The sequence below is a fragment of the Callithrix jacchus genome, chromosome 4 (genome assembly GCF_049354715.1).
Source record: "Callithrix jacchus isolate 240 chromosome 4, calJac240_pri, whole genome shotgun sequence".
Taxonomy (NCBI): domain Eukaryota; kingdom Metazoa; phylum Chordata; class Mammalia; order Primates; family Cebidae; genus Callithrix; species Callithrix jacchus.
This window is the reverse complement of record NC_133505.1, coordinates 113211357-113224520: the sequence shown is the minus strand read 5'-3', so window position 1 is coordinate 113224520 and position 13164 is coordinate 113211357. Positions and strand designations below refer to the sequence as shown.

The 13164-nt window shown below is 44.9% G+C and overlaps 1 protein-coding gene across 1 annotated transcript in view; it reads left to right on the top strand.

Moving 5' to 3' along the window:
• The window catches only part of BEND3 (BEN domain containing 3), a 49307-nt gene that overhangs the window by 14913 nt on the left and 21230 nt on the right, over positions 1-13164 (top strand). The window contains exons 2-3 of the mRNA XM_017971293.4: positions 8044-8088; positions 8569-8771. Of these exons, the coding sequence (XP_017826782.1) occupies positions 8055-8088; positions 8569-8771 (237 nt within the window). The 5' untranslated portion in view covers positions 8044-8054. The remainder of the gene's footprint in view (positions 1-8043; positions 8089-8568; positions 8772-13164) is intronic.

The following is a 13164-nucleotide window of genomic DNA, read 5'->3' as shown; positions in this document are numbered from 1 at the left end:
ACCATGCCCAGCTAATTTTTTGTATTTTTAGAAGACATGGGGTTTCTTTTTTTATTTTTGTTTTTTGAGTTTTGCTCTTATTGCCCAGGCTGGAGTTCAATGGTGTAATCTCAGCTCACCGCACTCTGCTTCTTGGGTTCAAGTGATTCTCCTGCCTCAGTCTTCCAAGTAGCTGGGATTACAGGCATGTGCCACCACACCCAGCTAATTTTGTATTTTAAGTGGAGTCAGGGTTTCTGCATGTTGGTCAAGCTGGTCTCAAACTTCCGACCTCAGGTGATCCACCCGCCTCAGCCTCCCAAAGTGCTGCGATTACAGGCATGAGCCACTGTGCCTGGCCTAGACATGGGGTTTCACCATGTTGGCTGGCTGGTCTTGGACTCCTGATCTTGTGATCTGCCCAGCTTGGCCTCTCCAAGTGCTGAGATTACAGGTGCGAGCCACCACGCCTGGCCCAGACTATGGACTTTTTAGCCAAATATGCTTTCATGTTTGCTGATTTTTGTTCTGTGTGCATTTATTATTTATTTTTTGAGACAGAGTTTCGCCCTTGTTACCCAGGCTGGAGTGCAATGGCATGGTCTTGGCTCACTGCAACCTCCGCCTCCTGGGTTCAGGCAATTCTCCTGCCTCAGCCTCCCGAGTAGCTGGGATTACAGGCACGCGCCACCATGCCCAGCCAATTTTTTGTATTTTTAGTAGAGATGGGGTTTCACCATGTTGACCAGGATGGTCTCGATCTCTTGACCTCATGATCCACCTGCCTCGGCCTCCCAAAGTGCTGGGATTACAGGCGTGAGCCACCGCGCCTGGCCTTGTGTGTGCATTTATAGTTGGCTCCGCCACATTTGCAGGTTCACCCAACTGCAAGTAGAAAATATTACAAAAGCTGGAGCTGGACGCAGTGGTTTATGCCTCTAATCACGGCAGTTTTGGAGGTCAAGTTGGGTGGATTGTTTTAGCCCCAGAGTTTGAGACCAGCTTGGGCAACATCTCTACAAAATAAAAAAAATTAGCTGTGTGTGGTGGCACATGCCTGTGGTCCCAGCTACTTGGGAAGGCTAAGACAGGAAGATGGCTTGAGCCCGAGCCCAGGAGGTTAAGGCTGCTGTAAGTTGCGATTATATCACTGCACTCTAGCCTGGGTAACGGAGCAGGAACTCCTCTTAAAAAAAATAAATAAATAGGCCAGGCGCGGTGGCTCACGTCTGTAATCCCAGCACTTTGGGAGGGCGAGATGGGCAGATGACCTGAGGTCAGGAGTTCGAGACCAGCCTGACCAACTTGCAAAAACCCCGTTTTTATTAAAAAAAAAAAAAGAATAACACCAAGAAAAACTATATATTATAACCACTATTTACATACCACTTATGTTGTATTATTATAAGTAATCTGGAGATGATTTAAAGTATACAGGAGGATGTGCTTAGGTTACATGCAAATATTATGCCATTTTGTATTAGGGACTTGAACATCTGTGGATTTGGGTGTCCCCGGAAGTCCTGGAACCAATCCCCTGAGGACACAAAGGAAGGACTGTATTACCTGATAAAAATTGGAGAAAAGCCCCATTATGCATCTTTTCTCTTAAAATGAACTCTAAAAATATGAGGTGTCCTGTTATGTGTAACTCTTTCCAGCATTTCCATTTCTTTGTGGTTCTTCCTAAGCAGCTGTGGATGGTTCTCACTTCTCTGCCTTTTCCTTGCCTTTCTTCACAGCCGTCTCTCCTCAGTGTCCCTTCCAGTCCCAAGCCAGGTACATGCTGCTAGTCAGGATTTGGATTCATCCAGATTCCAGCATGAAGCACAGAGGTAGCCCTAAGCCCTGAAAGTTACTGGATTTATGTAGCCAATTTAAACAACTTCTCCATTGTAATTTGATATTTGAGTGGCTAAAGCATCTTGTTATTTCTGAACATTTGGGATCATCCTCCTTTTTGTGCTTTTTGTAAACTGAAGGCTTTTCTAATGACCTTCTCATCTTTCCTCACCCACATGCCCTGAATGGAACATTGAACAGTGCCTATCTCTCTCTGTGCAGAAGGATAGAGACTAGTAGGCATTTACATAAAATTATATATATTCCTGCAAGCTCTGCAACATTTTAAAACTTTTTTTTACCAATGACAGTCATTTTGCCTGGGGCTTCCTAGGCTATTTGTTTAAGAAAAACACAGAAGTGGCCGTGGCGTAGTGGCTCACGCTTGTAATCCAAGCACTTTGGAGGCCAAGGCGGGCAGATCACCTGAGGTCGGGAGTTCAAGACCAGCCTGACCAACATGGTGAAACCCCGTCTTAAAAGAAAAGAAAAGAAAAGAAAAACACAGAAGCATTTTCCCTTTTTAAATTACCCACTGGGGATTGGTCTTGTTTGAGAGTTGATCTCTCATGTCTTGATACCTGTGGCATTTTAACTCCATGCAGCTGCAAGCTGCATGTATCTCATGGACACACGTCTCCTTTTGTTAAAACTTTACCTGGGCTTAGTCAAGCCTTTCTCTCTTTTTTCTTTTTCTTTTTTCCTAGGCTTAGCTCAGTTTTCTGAGGGACATAGAATAGACACCCCTTGGAGGGAAAGTTGATTTTGGGGAATGTGCGGATGTGTCGACTGTCCTATAATTTGAGGTTTGTGGTGGGAGGCACAAAACATTTTGGAAGGGAGAGAATGTCAGAATGAAGAGTTCTCCAGAGTCCACGAGGCAAAGGGGAATGAATGCTCACGGCAGCCTTTAGCAGGCGGAGCTGTGGTCGTTGGGTAGTTGTGGCAGTGCCTACATAGGCTATAGTCAGGCAGGCGAGAGGAGTGTCTGTGGCATCCTGGGTATCTGGGTACTCAGTGTTCACCCAGGAGGAGCAGGGCTTGTGGCCTTCATCTGGGCAGGTTACCAGGAAATAGAGGTAGCAATGTGCTACCCATCCCCTTTCTGCCCAGCTGTGATGCTGATGTGCTCTCCCTGCTTGGAGATACAGGGAGTAGCCTCCACATCCCTCTTGTAGCAGCTTTTCTGTATAGTGGGGTAGAGGGTTTCTTTCTTTTTTTTTTTAAAGAGACAGGGTCTCGCTATGTTGCCCAGGCTGTAGTGCAGTGGCTATTCACAGGCGCGATCCCAATACTTACTGATCAGCATGGGAGTTTTGACCTGCTCCATTTCCGACCTGGGCCGGTTCAGTCCTCCTTAGGCAACCTGGTGGTCCCTGCTCCCGGGGGTTCACCACATTGATGCTGAACTTAGTGTGGACACCTGATCGGCACAGCCCAGAACTCCTGGGCTCAAACGATTCTCCCACCTCAGCCTCCCAAGTAGCTGGGACAACAGGCACGCACCACCGCGCCCGGCTGGGGTCTGTTTCTAAGCACGGAGCAGACTGGCTTTCCAGGGTGCTGATGGAGGCAGAAGGAGACTTGGTTCCCTGGTGCTGTTGGACAGAGAGACTCGAGTCTGGAAACCGGCCCATGGTTTACAAAAGAATGAAGACTCGACTCTTTTTCCTGGCTGGCCGAGGGAAGGCACAGAAAGGCTCAATTTGAATCCAGGTTCTGCCACTTGGTGATGTGACACTGGAGGAGTTACCTGTCCTGGGTTTCTCTGTTTGTTGAAATTGGGACTAAAATAGCTCAGGGTGAGGCACAGGCACATTGGCAGTGGCCAGCCCAGTGCCTGGCATGAAGTTGGTGGGCTGCAGATATTATGGCACAAAAAAGAGGATAATCCCAAATGTTCACTTCACTCCCCACTATGGGAGCGAGGGGCAGGTGCAAGGTTTCCAGGCCTTGCAAGTGGGAAATTCCCCAGCTTCCTAATGAGTGAGGCTGATTTGCTGGCTTGGAGGGAAGGGACCCCCCCATGCTGTGTTCTGGGCTACTTCTGGGCTAACCTAGCATCTGTTACTAGTCTATAAATGGACATGGAAGTGTTTTCCAAAGCACAGGCACTCTGGGTGGCTTGAATGCCCAGGCAGTCGCATCAGCACCCTTTCCTCCTACCTCAGCTGCATGAGCTGTCCTGGGTCTCTGCCCACTGCAGGTGGCTGAGATGTGTGCTCTTCCTTCATCACTTTCTAGGGGCTCAGAAGTCAGAGGCCAAATTGCCTGCTGTAGGGTCACATGGTGGTGGTTCGGAAAATAGCTTCCTTCCAACCCCACTGGAAACAAAGAAAAAAAATAGAAAATAGGCTTTCTGCTCACCAAGCCACATTGCCGACAGGCTCCATGCGGCAGTCTGGACTCCAGCCTCGCACTGCTCCCTATGTGATGGGCCTGCCAGAGACACATGGTTGGGCCAGTGTAATGGTAGAGAAATATACTACCCTTCTCACCACCCGTGGCCCTGGCTGCTGCGTTCTCTCATTGACACCTGTTTTGTTTTCTTCTAGTATTTGTCCATCCTTTTAATGCTTTCACCTTACCAGAATCTTTGAGTCTTTGCAATTTTTCTTTCACCATGACCCTTTCCTCCCAAAATAAACCAACTACCGCCCCCTCCCTTTCTGCCTTTTCTCTGCCAAATGTAATTTGTTTTGTACAGCGTGCCTGCCTCTGACAGCCATCATTTCTCCCCATCTGTTCTGCCTCTCAGCGCTGCCCTTGATTGGCAGGAATGGGTTATGTGACCAGGGCAGTTTCCAAGGCAGGGCCATTCAGGTGATCTGTAGTGTGTTTCCTTGAGAGGCCTCCTACTAGGCTGGGAATCAGGTCTTTAATTTCTACCTGGCATTGTCCAGCCTTCCTGGCCTCAGAGATACCCACCCAGCTCAGATGCTGGTGATCCAAAGCGAGGTGTAGTTCTTTGAAATACAATGGAAGGAGTTGCTAAAATTTACCTCTGGTAAAATAGTTCTTGGACCCTTGAAGTTAGCATATTATTTATTTTACATCAATATCACCCTGTACATAATGCTTTTCAGGTAGGAGATGGATTGGTGAGTAGGAATTATTTGCAGTTTCTTCCCCCCTCCCCCCCGCAGTTTCAATTAAATCTTATTTTGGTTTTCATTCCTCTGAAAATTAACAGCCGGGTGCGGTGGCTCAAGCCTGTAATCCCAGCACTTTGGAAGGCTGAGGCGGGTGGATCATGAGGTCAAGAAATCGAGACCATCCTGGTCAACATGGTGAAACCCCGTCTCTACTAACAAAGATACAAAAAATTAGCTGGGCATGGTGGCGTGTGCCTATAATCCCAGCTACTCAGGAGGCTGAGGCAGGAGAATTGCCTGAACCTAGGAGACGGAGGTTGCGGTGAGCCGAGATCGCGCCATTGCGCTCCAGCCTGGGTAACAAGAGCGAAACTCCGTCTCAAAAATAAAAAAGAAAATTAACAATACAGGTATGAAGAACTGTGCCTGTCTTACACTACTGTGCACTGTTCTTGCACTGAGAATAGTGCTTTACATCATAAACACTGTATGTGTTGCCATTATTAGTGATCTTTGCAGTGATGACTGTGCTCATAGATCACATGGACACACTCTCCCTCTTGCTGCCGTCCCTGCTCCATTCACCTGCCTAAGACAGGTACTGTATGTCACACACACACCACTCTGTGGCTACTCCTTGAATGGTTCACTGGACATTTTAGATGGCTTTTCTCTTACAGAGTTTCTTTCTTTCTTTCCTTCTTTGCTTTTTTTTTTTTGTTGAGATGGGATTTCACTATGTTGACCAGACTGGTCTTGAACTGACCTTGTGATCTACCCACTTTGGCCTTCCAAAGTGCTAAAGTGCTGGGATTACAGGTGTGAGCCACCATGCCTGACCTCTTTTTTTTTTTTTTGAGACAGAGTCTTACTCTGTCACCCAGGCTGGGGTACAGTGGCACGATCTCAGCTCACTGCAACCTTCACCACCTGAGTTCAAACAATTCTCCTGTCTCAGCCTCCCAAGTAGCTGGGATTATAAGGGTGCACCACCATGCTGAGCTAATTTTTATATTTTCAGTAGAGACAGGGTTTCACCATGTTGGCAAGGCTAGTCTTGAACTCCTGACCCCAGGCCTGCCTTGGCCTCCTAGAGTGCTGGGATTACAGGCATGAACTACCATTCCCAGCCAGAAATTTCTTTCTTTTCTTTTCTTTTTTGAGATGGAGTCTTGCTCTGTCACCCAGGCTGGAGTGCAGTGGTGCGATCTCAGCTCACTGCAACCTCAGCTCACTGTAACCTCCACCTGTCAAGTTCAAGAAATTCTCCTGACTCAGCCTCCTGAGTAGCTGGGACTACAGGTGCATGCCACCACACCTGGCTAATTTTTTTTTTTGTATTTTTAGTAGAGGGGGTTTCACCACCTTTGCCAGGATGGTCTTGATTGCCTGATCTCATGATCCACCCGCCTTGGCCTCCTTAAGTGCTGGGATTACAGGCATGAGCCACCGAGCCTGGCCCAGAAATTTCTTAAGAGATTCTTTTTGGTCCTGCTCTCCACTCATCCTCAACCAAAATGAGAACTCTGTTTGTAGTCAGCTTAATCAGTTATGGGGATCACAAGTCCACAGTGTAAACATTTAAGGTTACAATGTATATTCTTCTCCAAATGTTACTTCCTTTGTATCTTATACTATTTATGTCCATGCTGTCATGGTAGCTGGGGGATCTTAAAGACTTAGTGGTACTTTTGTTTGTTTTGTTTTAGTGGTACTTTGCATCATGGTGCCAGTTCCATTCCAGCTGGGGTGGGGGAGTCGGGGCAGGTTCTGCTTCAGACCCTGCAGCCTGGAACAGAGCACTGCCTCCACTTTCTTGCCTTGTTCCCACACCTGGTGTGTTTGGACCAGATTGTGAAGAGCTCCAAAGCCCTGGAATTCCAGCACTTTCGGAGAGGCTGAGGCGGGTGGATCACGAGGTCAGGAGATTGAGACCATCCTGGCTAATACAGTGAAACCTCGACTCTGCTAAAAATACAAAAATTAGCTGGGCATGGTGGCATGCACCTGTAGTCCCAGCTACTCGGGAGGCTGAGGCAGGAGAATCGCTTGAACCTGGGAGGCGGAGGTTACAGTGAGCTGAAATCATGCCATTGCACTCCAGCCTGGTGACAGAGCGAGACTCCATCTCAAATTAAGTAGATATTTTGTTTAGCCCAGTAAGTCTAAAATGATTTCAACATGTAATCAATATAAAACAATTATTAGGGCTGGGCACGGTGGCTCACATCTGTAATCCCAGCACTTTGGGATACCAAGGTGGAAGGATCGCTTGAGGGCAATAGTTCAATATCAGCCTGGGCAACATAGTGAAACCCCCTCTTTACAAAAAGTTTTTTTAAATTAGCTGTGTGTGGTGGCATGTGGTACCTGTAGTCCTAGACATTCCAGAGGCTGAGGCAGGAGGATTGCTTGAGCCCAGGAATCAGAGGCTGCAATAAACCACGATTATGCCACTGTACTCCAGCCAGGGTGACAGAGTAAGACCTTTCCTCTAAGAAACAAACAAACAAAAAAACAAAAAGAATTATTAGTGATATATTTTGCATTTCTTTTACTAAGCTAAGTCTGAAATGTGGTGTGTATTTTACACCTACAGCACATCTCCATTGGACCAGCCACATTTTGAGTCCTCAGGATCCAGGTGTGGGCAGTGGCCACCTTCATGTCATGGGCAGCACAGCTCTCTTGAATACCTGAAGTCTTAAGACATCAGGATCTGCAGCCCGCATCCTTCTTCAGCCTATTTGTTTCATGGCTAGAATGTATAAGCATGGACTAAAAAGAGATAATTAAAATTGGGGTCTTTTTTAAGACTTGATTTGTTCATGTCATGTTTCCCTGGCTCAGTAAGTGGCTCTCAGTGGATGCTCTAAGTGTATGCTTTATGGTTTCCTCACATAAAGTCTTGGAGAAGAGCTCCTAGCAGGGATGCACAAGGCCTGGCTGCTCCTGAATGTCTGCAGACAAGGTTAAGAAGACACATGCTTCCATAGTGCTGTGTAGCCTTTAACCTCCCAGTACCTAGAGCCGCGGTTGGGGGGGCAAGAGGATTTTCTGTGGGTAAAGAAAATTTAAAAAGAAATCAAGCAATAAATCAAGACTTTGTCTTTGTTTTTTCATATAGTGAAATAGAAGATGAACTCAACTGAATTCAGTGAAGATGTAGAAGGTAAAAAAAAAAAAATGCCCTTTTAAAAAAATGTTTTTAACTGAATACTTTTGATTAGGTCATACATTCACATGGTCCAAAAATATACAACGTTATATATCCTAAAAGGTCCCCTCCGGCCCTGGGTTCCCATCTGCCTCCACTCACACGCTTGTTACCTTGTATCTCTTTTAAAAAGTTACTTTTTTGAAGCATAAAAAGATAATACTTTATTTCTCTTTCTCTGCTGCCTTCCCTCCCCCAAAAAAGATTTTTAAACCAATTTTGAACTAAACGCTCCTGGCTCATGGCTTTATTGTATGGCACTAGTGCAGTGAGATAAAGATTGCATTGTTGGGAAGCACAGGTTTGCTATGACTAGACATCATCTGAGCGCTGGTGTCAAAGGGCGGCCGACAGTCACCCTGCAGCTGGGAGAACCTGCTAATCTCTGAGCTGCCCTGGTCTTTCCCACTGAGCCCTGTTTCTGCTCTGACACAGTTCTAAAAAGTAACACTGTGAAAGTGGAGACAGAGGCCGAAGATGCTGCTCTGGACTGCTCTGTGAATTCCAGGACTTCTGAGAAGCACTCTGTGGACAGCATCCTCACTGCCCTCCAGGACTCCAGCAAACGAAAGCAGCTGGTCAGCGATGGCCTGCCAGACTCTGTCCCCAGCGTGAAGAGGCGGCGGCTGATCCCTGAGGTGAGGGCCCGGCCCCTGTTGTTACTCTTTGCTTGGACTTTAACCCTCTCTGATTCCATGCTGAATCTCCCTCGTTTTGGGCATCCTGGCAACTGCTGAAACGTTAGGCACAGGAAAGTTTTCATTTAAGCTATCCCATCTCTGGCTTCAGTTTCTCGCAGATGTCTTTAACTGGAATTCTTGTCTGTGTCTGGATTCCTGATGAGTAAAGGGAGCCTTCACATTGCAACGGCTTTTGCATTATTTTGCTGTGCTTTGTAGGGAAAGGCAGGAGCTTTCTGATAGTGAGGACGGTTAACGTAAGCCTACCACACGTGACATTGAAGCCGATTCCCGCAAACATTGGGCATTAGCTGGAGGTCAGGTCTTTACCTAAATTAAATTTATCCATCATTTATTTAAATAGAAACTGGATCTCACTATGTTGCCCAGGCTTGAACTCCTGGCCTCAAGTGATCCTCCTGACTTGGCCTCCCAAAGTGCTGGGGTTATAGGTGTGAGCCATAGTGCAGGGCCAACTCTTTGTTTAATTGGTTTGTTTTAATTCTCCTATGGTGAATGTTAGGCGAGATCCAAACAAATTGGGAAGTTATACATTTTAGGAATTTGGTTAGGTTTTAATTTGCATAACGGTAAAACTAAGATTTTAACTAGGATTTAAATATACATGTTTATATTATAGTGAGGACCTGCATTCTACATCATGGAACATTGAGTGATACATTTTTTTTTTTTTTGAAATGGAGTTTCCTTCTTGTTGCCCAAGGCTGGAGTACAATGGCACGATCTCAGTTCACCACAACCTCTACCTCCTGGATTCAACCAGTTCCGCCTCAGCCTCCTGAGTAGCTGTGATTACAGGCATGCACCACCATACCTGGCTAATTTTGCATTTTTAGTAGAGACAGGGTTTCTCTGTGTTGGTCAGGCTAGTCTCGAACTCCCGACCTCAGGTGATTCACCTGCCTCAGCCTCCCAAAGTGCTGGGATTACAGGTGTGAGCCACTGTGCCTGGACATGAGTAATAATTTTATTTATTTATTTATTCAGTTTTTGTTGTTTTTTGCTTTTTTTTGCTAACTCTTTCTTTTGGTCTGAATGGCTTTTCTTTTTTAAATGACTTTGTCTCTCTAGTTTATTTGGCTTTTCTTAAAACAACTTTATTAAGATATGGTTCACATACTGTACAGTTCACTAATTTAAATTATATAATTTAATGTGTTTTGTTTTGTTTTTGTTTTTAAAGATGGGTTTCACCATGTTGGTCAGGCTAGTCTTGAACTCCCGACCTCAGGTGATCCACCCGCCTTGGCCTCCAAAGTGCTTAGATTACAGGCATGAGCCACCACTCATGCCTGTAATGAGCCACAGAGTCTCATTCTGTCACCCAGACTGGAATGCAATGGCATGATCTTGGCTCACTGTAACCTCTGCCTCACGGGTTCAAAGAGATTCTCTTTTCTCAGCCTCCCAAGTAGCTGGGATTACAGGCATCCACCACCATGCCTGGTTAATTTTTTTTGTATTTGTAGTAGAGACAAGGTTTTCAGCATGTTGGCCAGGCTGGTTTCAAACTCATGACCTCAAGTGATCTGCCCACCTTAGCCTCCCAAAGTGCTAGGATTACAGGCATGAGCCACCACGCCCAGCCATAGCTCATTTTCTTTTAACAATGAATTATATTCCACTGCCTGGATGTAGGAGAGTTTATTTGTTTACCTACTAAAGGGCATCTTGGATGCTTCCCAGTTTTGGCAGTTATGAATAATGCTGCTCTAAACGTCCATGTATAGGTTTTCATGTAGACGTAAGTTTTCAGCTCCTTTGGATAAGCACCCAGGAGTGTGATTAGGTTTAGTTGTGTAAAAAACTACTAACTGCCTTCCAAAGTGGTGGGACCATTTTACAGTTCCACTAACAAGTTCCTCTTGCTCCACATCCTCAAAAGTGATTTTGACCATTCTAATAGATATGTGGTAGTGTTTTCGTTTTTTTTTGTTTGTTTGTTCGTTTAGTTAAAAAAAAATTTTTTTTTGTAGAGATAGGGAGTCTCGCTATGTTGCCCAGGCTGTTCTTGACCTCCTGACCTTAAGTGATCTTCCTGCCTCAAGAGTGTTGGGATTACAGGCATGAGCTGCTGTGCTCATTTTTGTTTATGTTGCTGTTGTTTTGAGACAGGGTCTCTCTGTGGCCCAGGGTGGAGTGCAAAAGCAGTGGCACATCAGGTGTGGTGGTTCACACCTGTAATTCCTACACTTTGAGAGGCTGAGGCAGGTGGATTGCTTGAGTGCAGGAGTTCCAGATCAGCCTGGGCAATGTGGCAAAACCTTGTCTCTACAAAAAAGTTAACCAGGCGTGGTGGTGTACACCTGTAGCCCCAGCTACTCAGGAGGCTGAGGTGGGAGAATCGCTTGAGCCTGGGAGGCAGAGGTTGTGGTGAGCTGAGATCAGGCCATTGCACACCAGCCTGGGCAACAAGAGCAAAATCGGTCTCAAAAAAAAAAAAAAAGTTACTGGCAAACCCAAGGTCATCTAGATTTTCTCTTATGTTATCTTCTAAGTGTTGTATAGTTTTTCATTTTACATTTAGGTTTGTGATTGATTTTGAGTTGATTTTTGTAAAGAGTGTAAGGACTATGTCTAGATGGACATATTTGCATGTGGATGTCCAGTTTGGTCCAGTAACATATGTTGAAAAGACTCTGTCCTTCATCGTATTGCTTCTGTTGACTGTCTTTATGCTGTTCTAATTCTGAGCTCCCTATTCTGTTCCATTGATCTATTTGTTTATTCTTGCCCAATACCACTCTATCTCAATTACTGTAGCCTTATGGTAAATGCTGAAGTTAGGTAGTATCAGTCCTTTAACTGTGTTCTTTCTTTTTTTTCAATATTTTGTTAGCTATTCTGGGCTTTTGTCTGTCTATATAAATTTTAGGATTAGTTTATTGATACCAATAAAACAGCTTGCTGGGATTTTGATTGGGATCATGTTGAATCTATAGGTCAAAGTGGAAAGAACTGGTATCCTGAAAATACTTAGTCTGCCTATCTATGAGCATGGAATGTTTCTCCATTTATTTGGTTCTGTAATTACTTTAATCAGTTTTGTACTTTTCCTCATATACATCTTGTATATACGTATTTTGTTAGGTTTATAACTAAGTATTTACTTTTTTTGGAGGCCTGATATAAATGGTATTGTGTTTCTAATTTTAAATTCTACTTGTTTATTGCTGGTGTATAGGAAAGAAAATGGACTTTTGTATAGTAACCTTGTAACTACAACCGTGCCGTAATTGCTTATTAGTTCCAGTTCATTTTTGGTTGATTCTATTGGATGTTCTACATAGACAGTCACATCATGTGCAAACAAAGACAGTTTTATTTCTTCCTTCCCAATCACTATACCTTTTATTTCTTTGCTTATTGCATTAGCTAGGACCTTCTGTACAATATTGAAAAGAATGAGGAGAGGGAGACATCCTTGCTTTGTACCTGATCTTAATGGGAACCCTTCTGGTTTCTCACCATTAAGTATGGTGTTAGCTGTGGGGTTTTTGTAGATGTTCTTTTTCCAATTCAGGAAGTTTCCCTCTAGTCCTGATTTACTGAGAATTTTTGTTATGAATGGCGTTGGATTTTGTGAAGTGCTTTTCTGCATTAATTGACATGATCATGTAATTTTTCTTATTTACCCTGTTGCTGTGGTGGATTTTATTAACCGATTTTTAAATGATGATCCAGCCTTTTCATATTGAGGAGAAATCTAAGTTGGTCATGGTGTATAATTCTTTTTATACATTATTAGATTCGATTTTTATTTATTTATTTGTTTTTTTTGGAGACAGAGTCTTGCTCTGTCTCCCAGGCTGGAGTGCAGTGGCATGATCTCCGCTCATTGCAACCTCCGCCTCCCAGGTTCAAGCAGTTCTCCTGTCTCAGCTTCCTGTGTAGCTGGGACTACAGACTCATGCTGCCATGCCTGGCTAATTTTTTGTATTTTAGTAGAGATGGGGTTTCACTGTGCTGCTCAAGCTGGTCTTGAACTCCTGACCTCGGGTGATCCGCCCATCTCGGCCTCCCAAAGTGCTAGGATTACAGGCGTGAGCTACTAAGCCCAGCCTTCCAGCCTTTTTTTTTTTTTTTTTTGAGACAGAGTTTCACTCTTGCTGCCTAGGCTGGAGTGCAATGGTGCGACCTCAGCTCACTGTAACCTCTGCCTCCCAGATTTAAGCAATTCTCCTGCCTTAGCCTCCCAAGTAGCTGGACTTACAGGCATGTGCCACCATGCCCAGCTAATTTTGTATTTCTAGTAGAAACTGAGTTTCTCCATGTTGGTCAGGCTGGTCTTGAACTCTCGACGTCAGGTGATCCACCTGCCTTGGCTTCC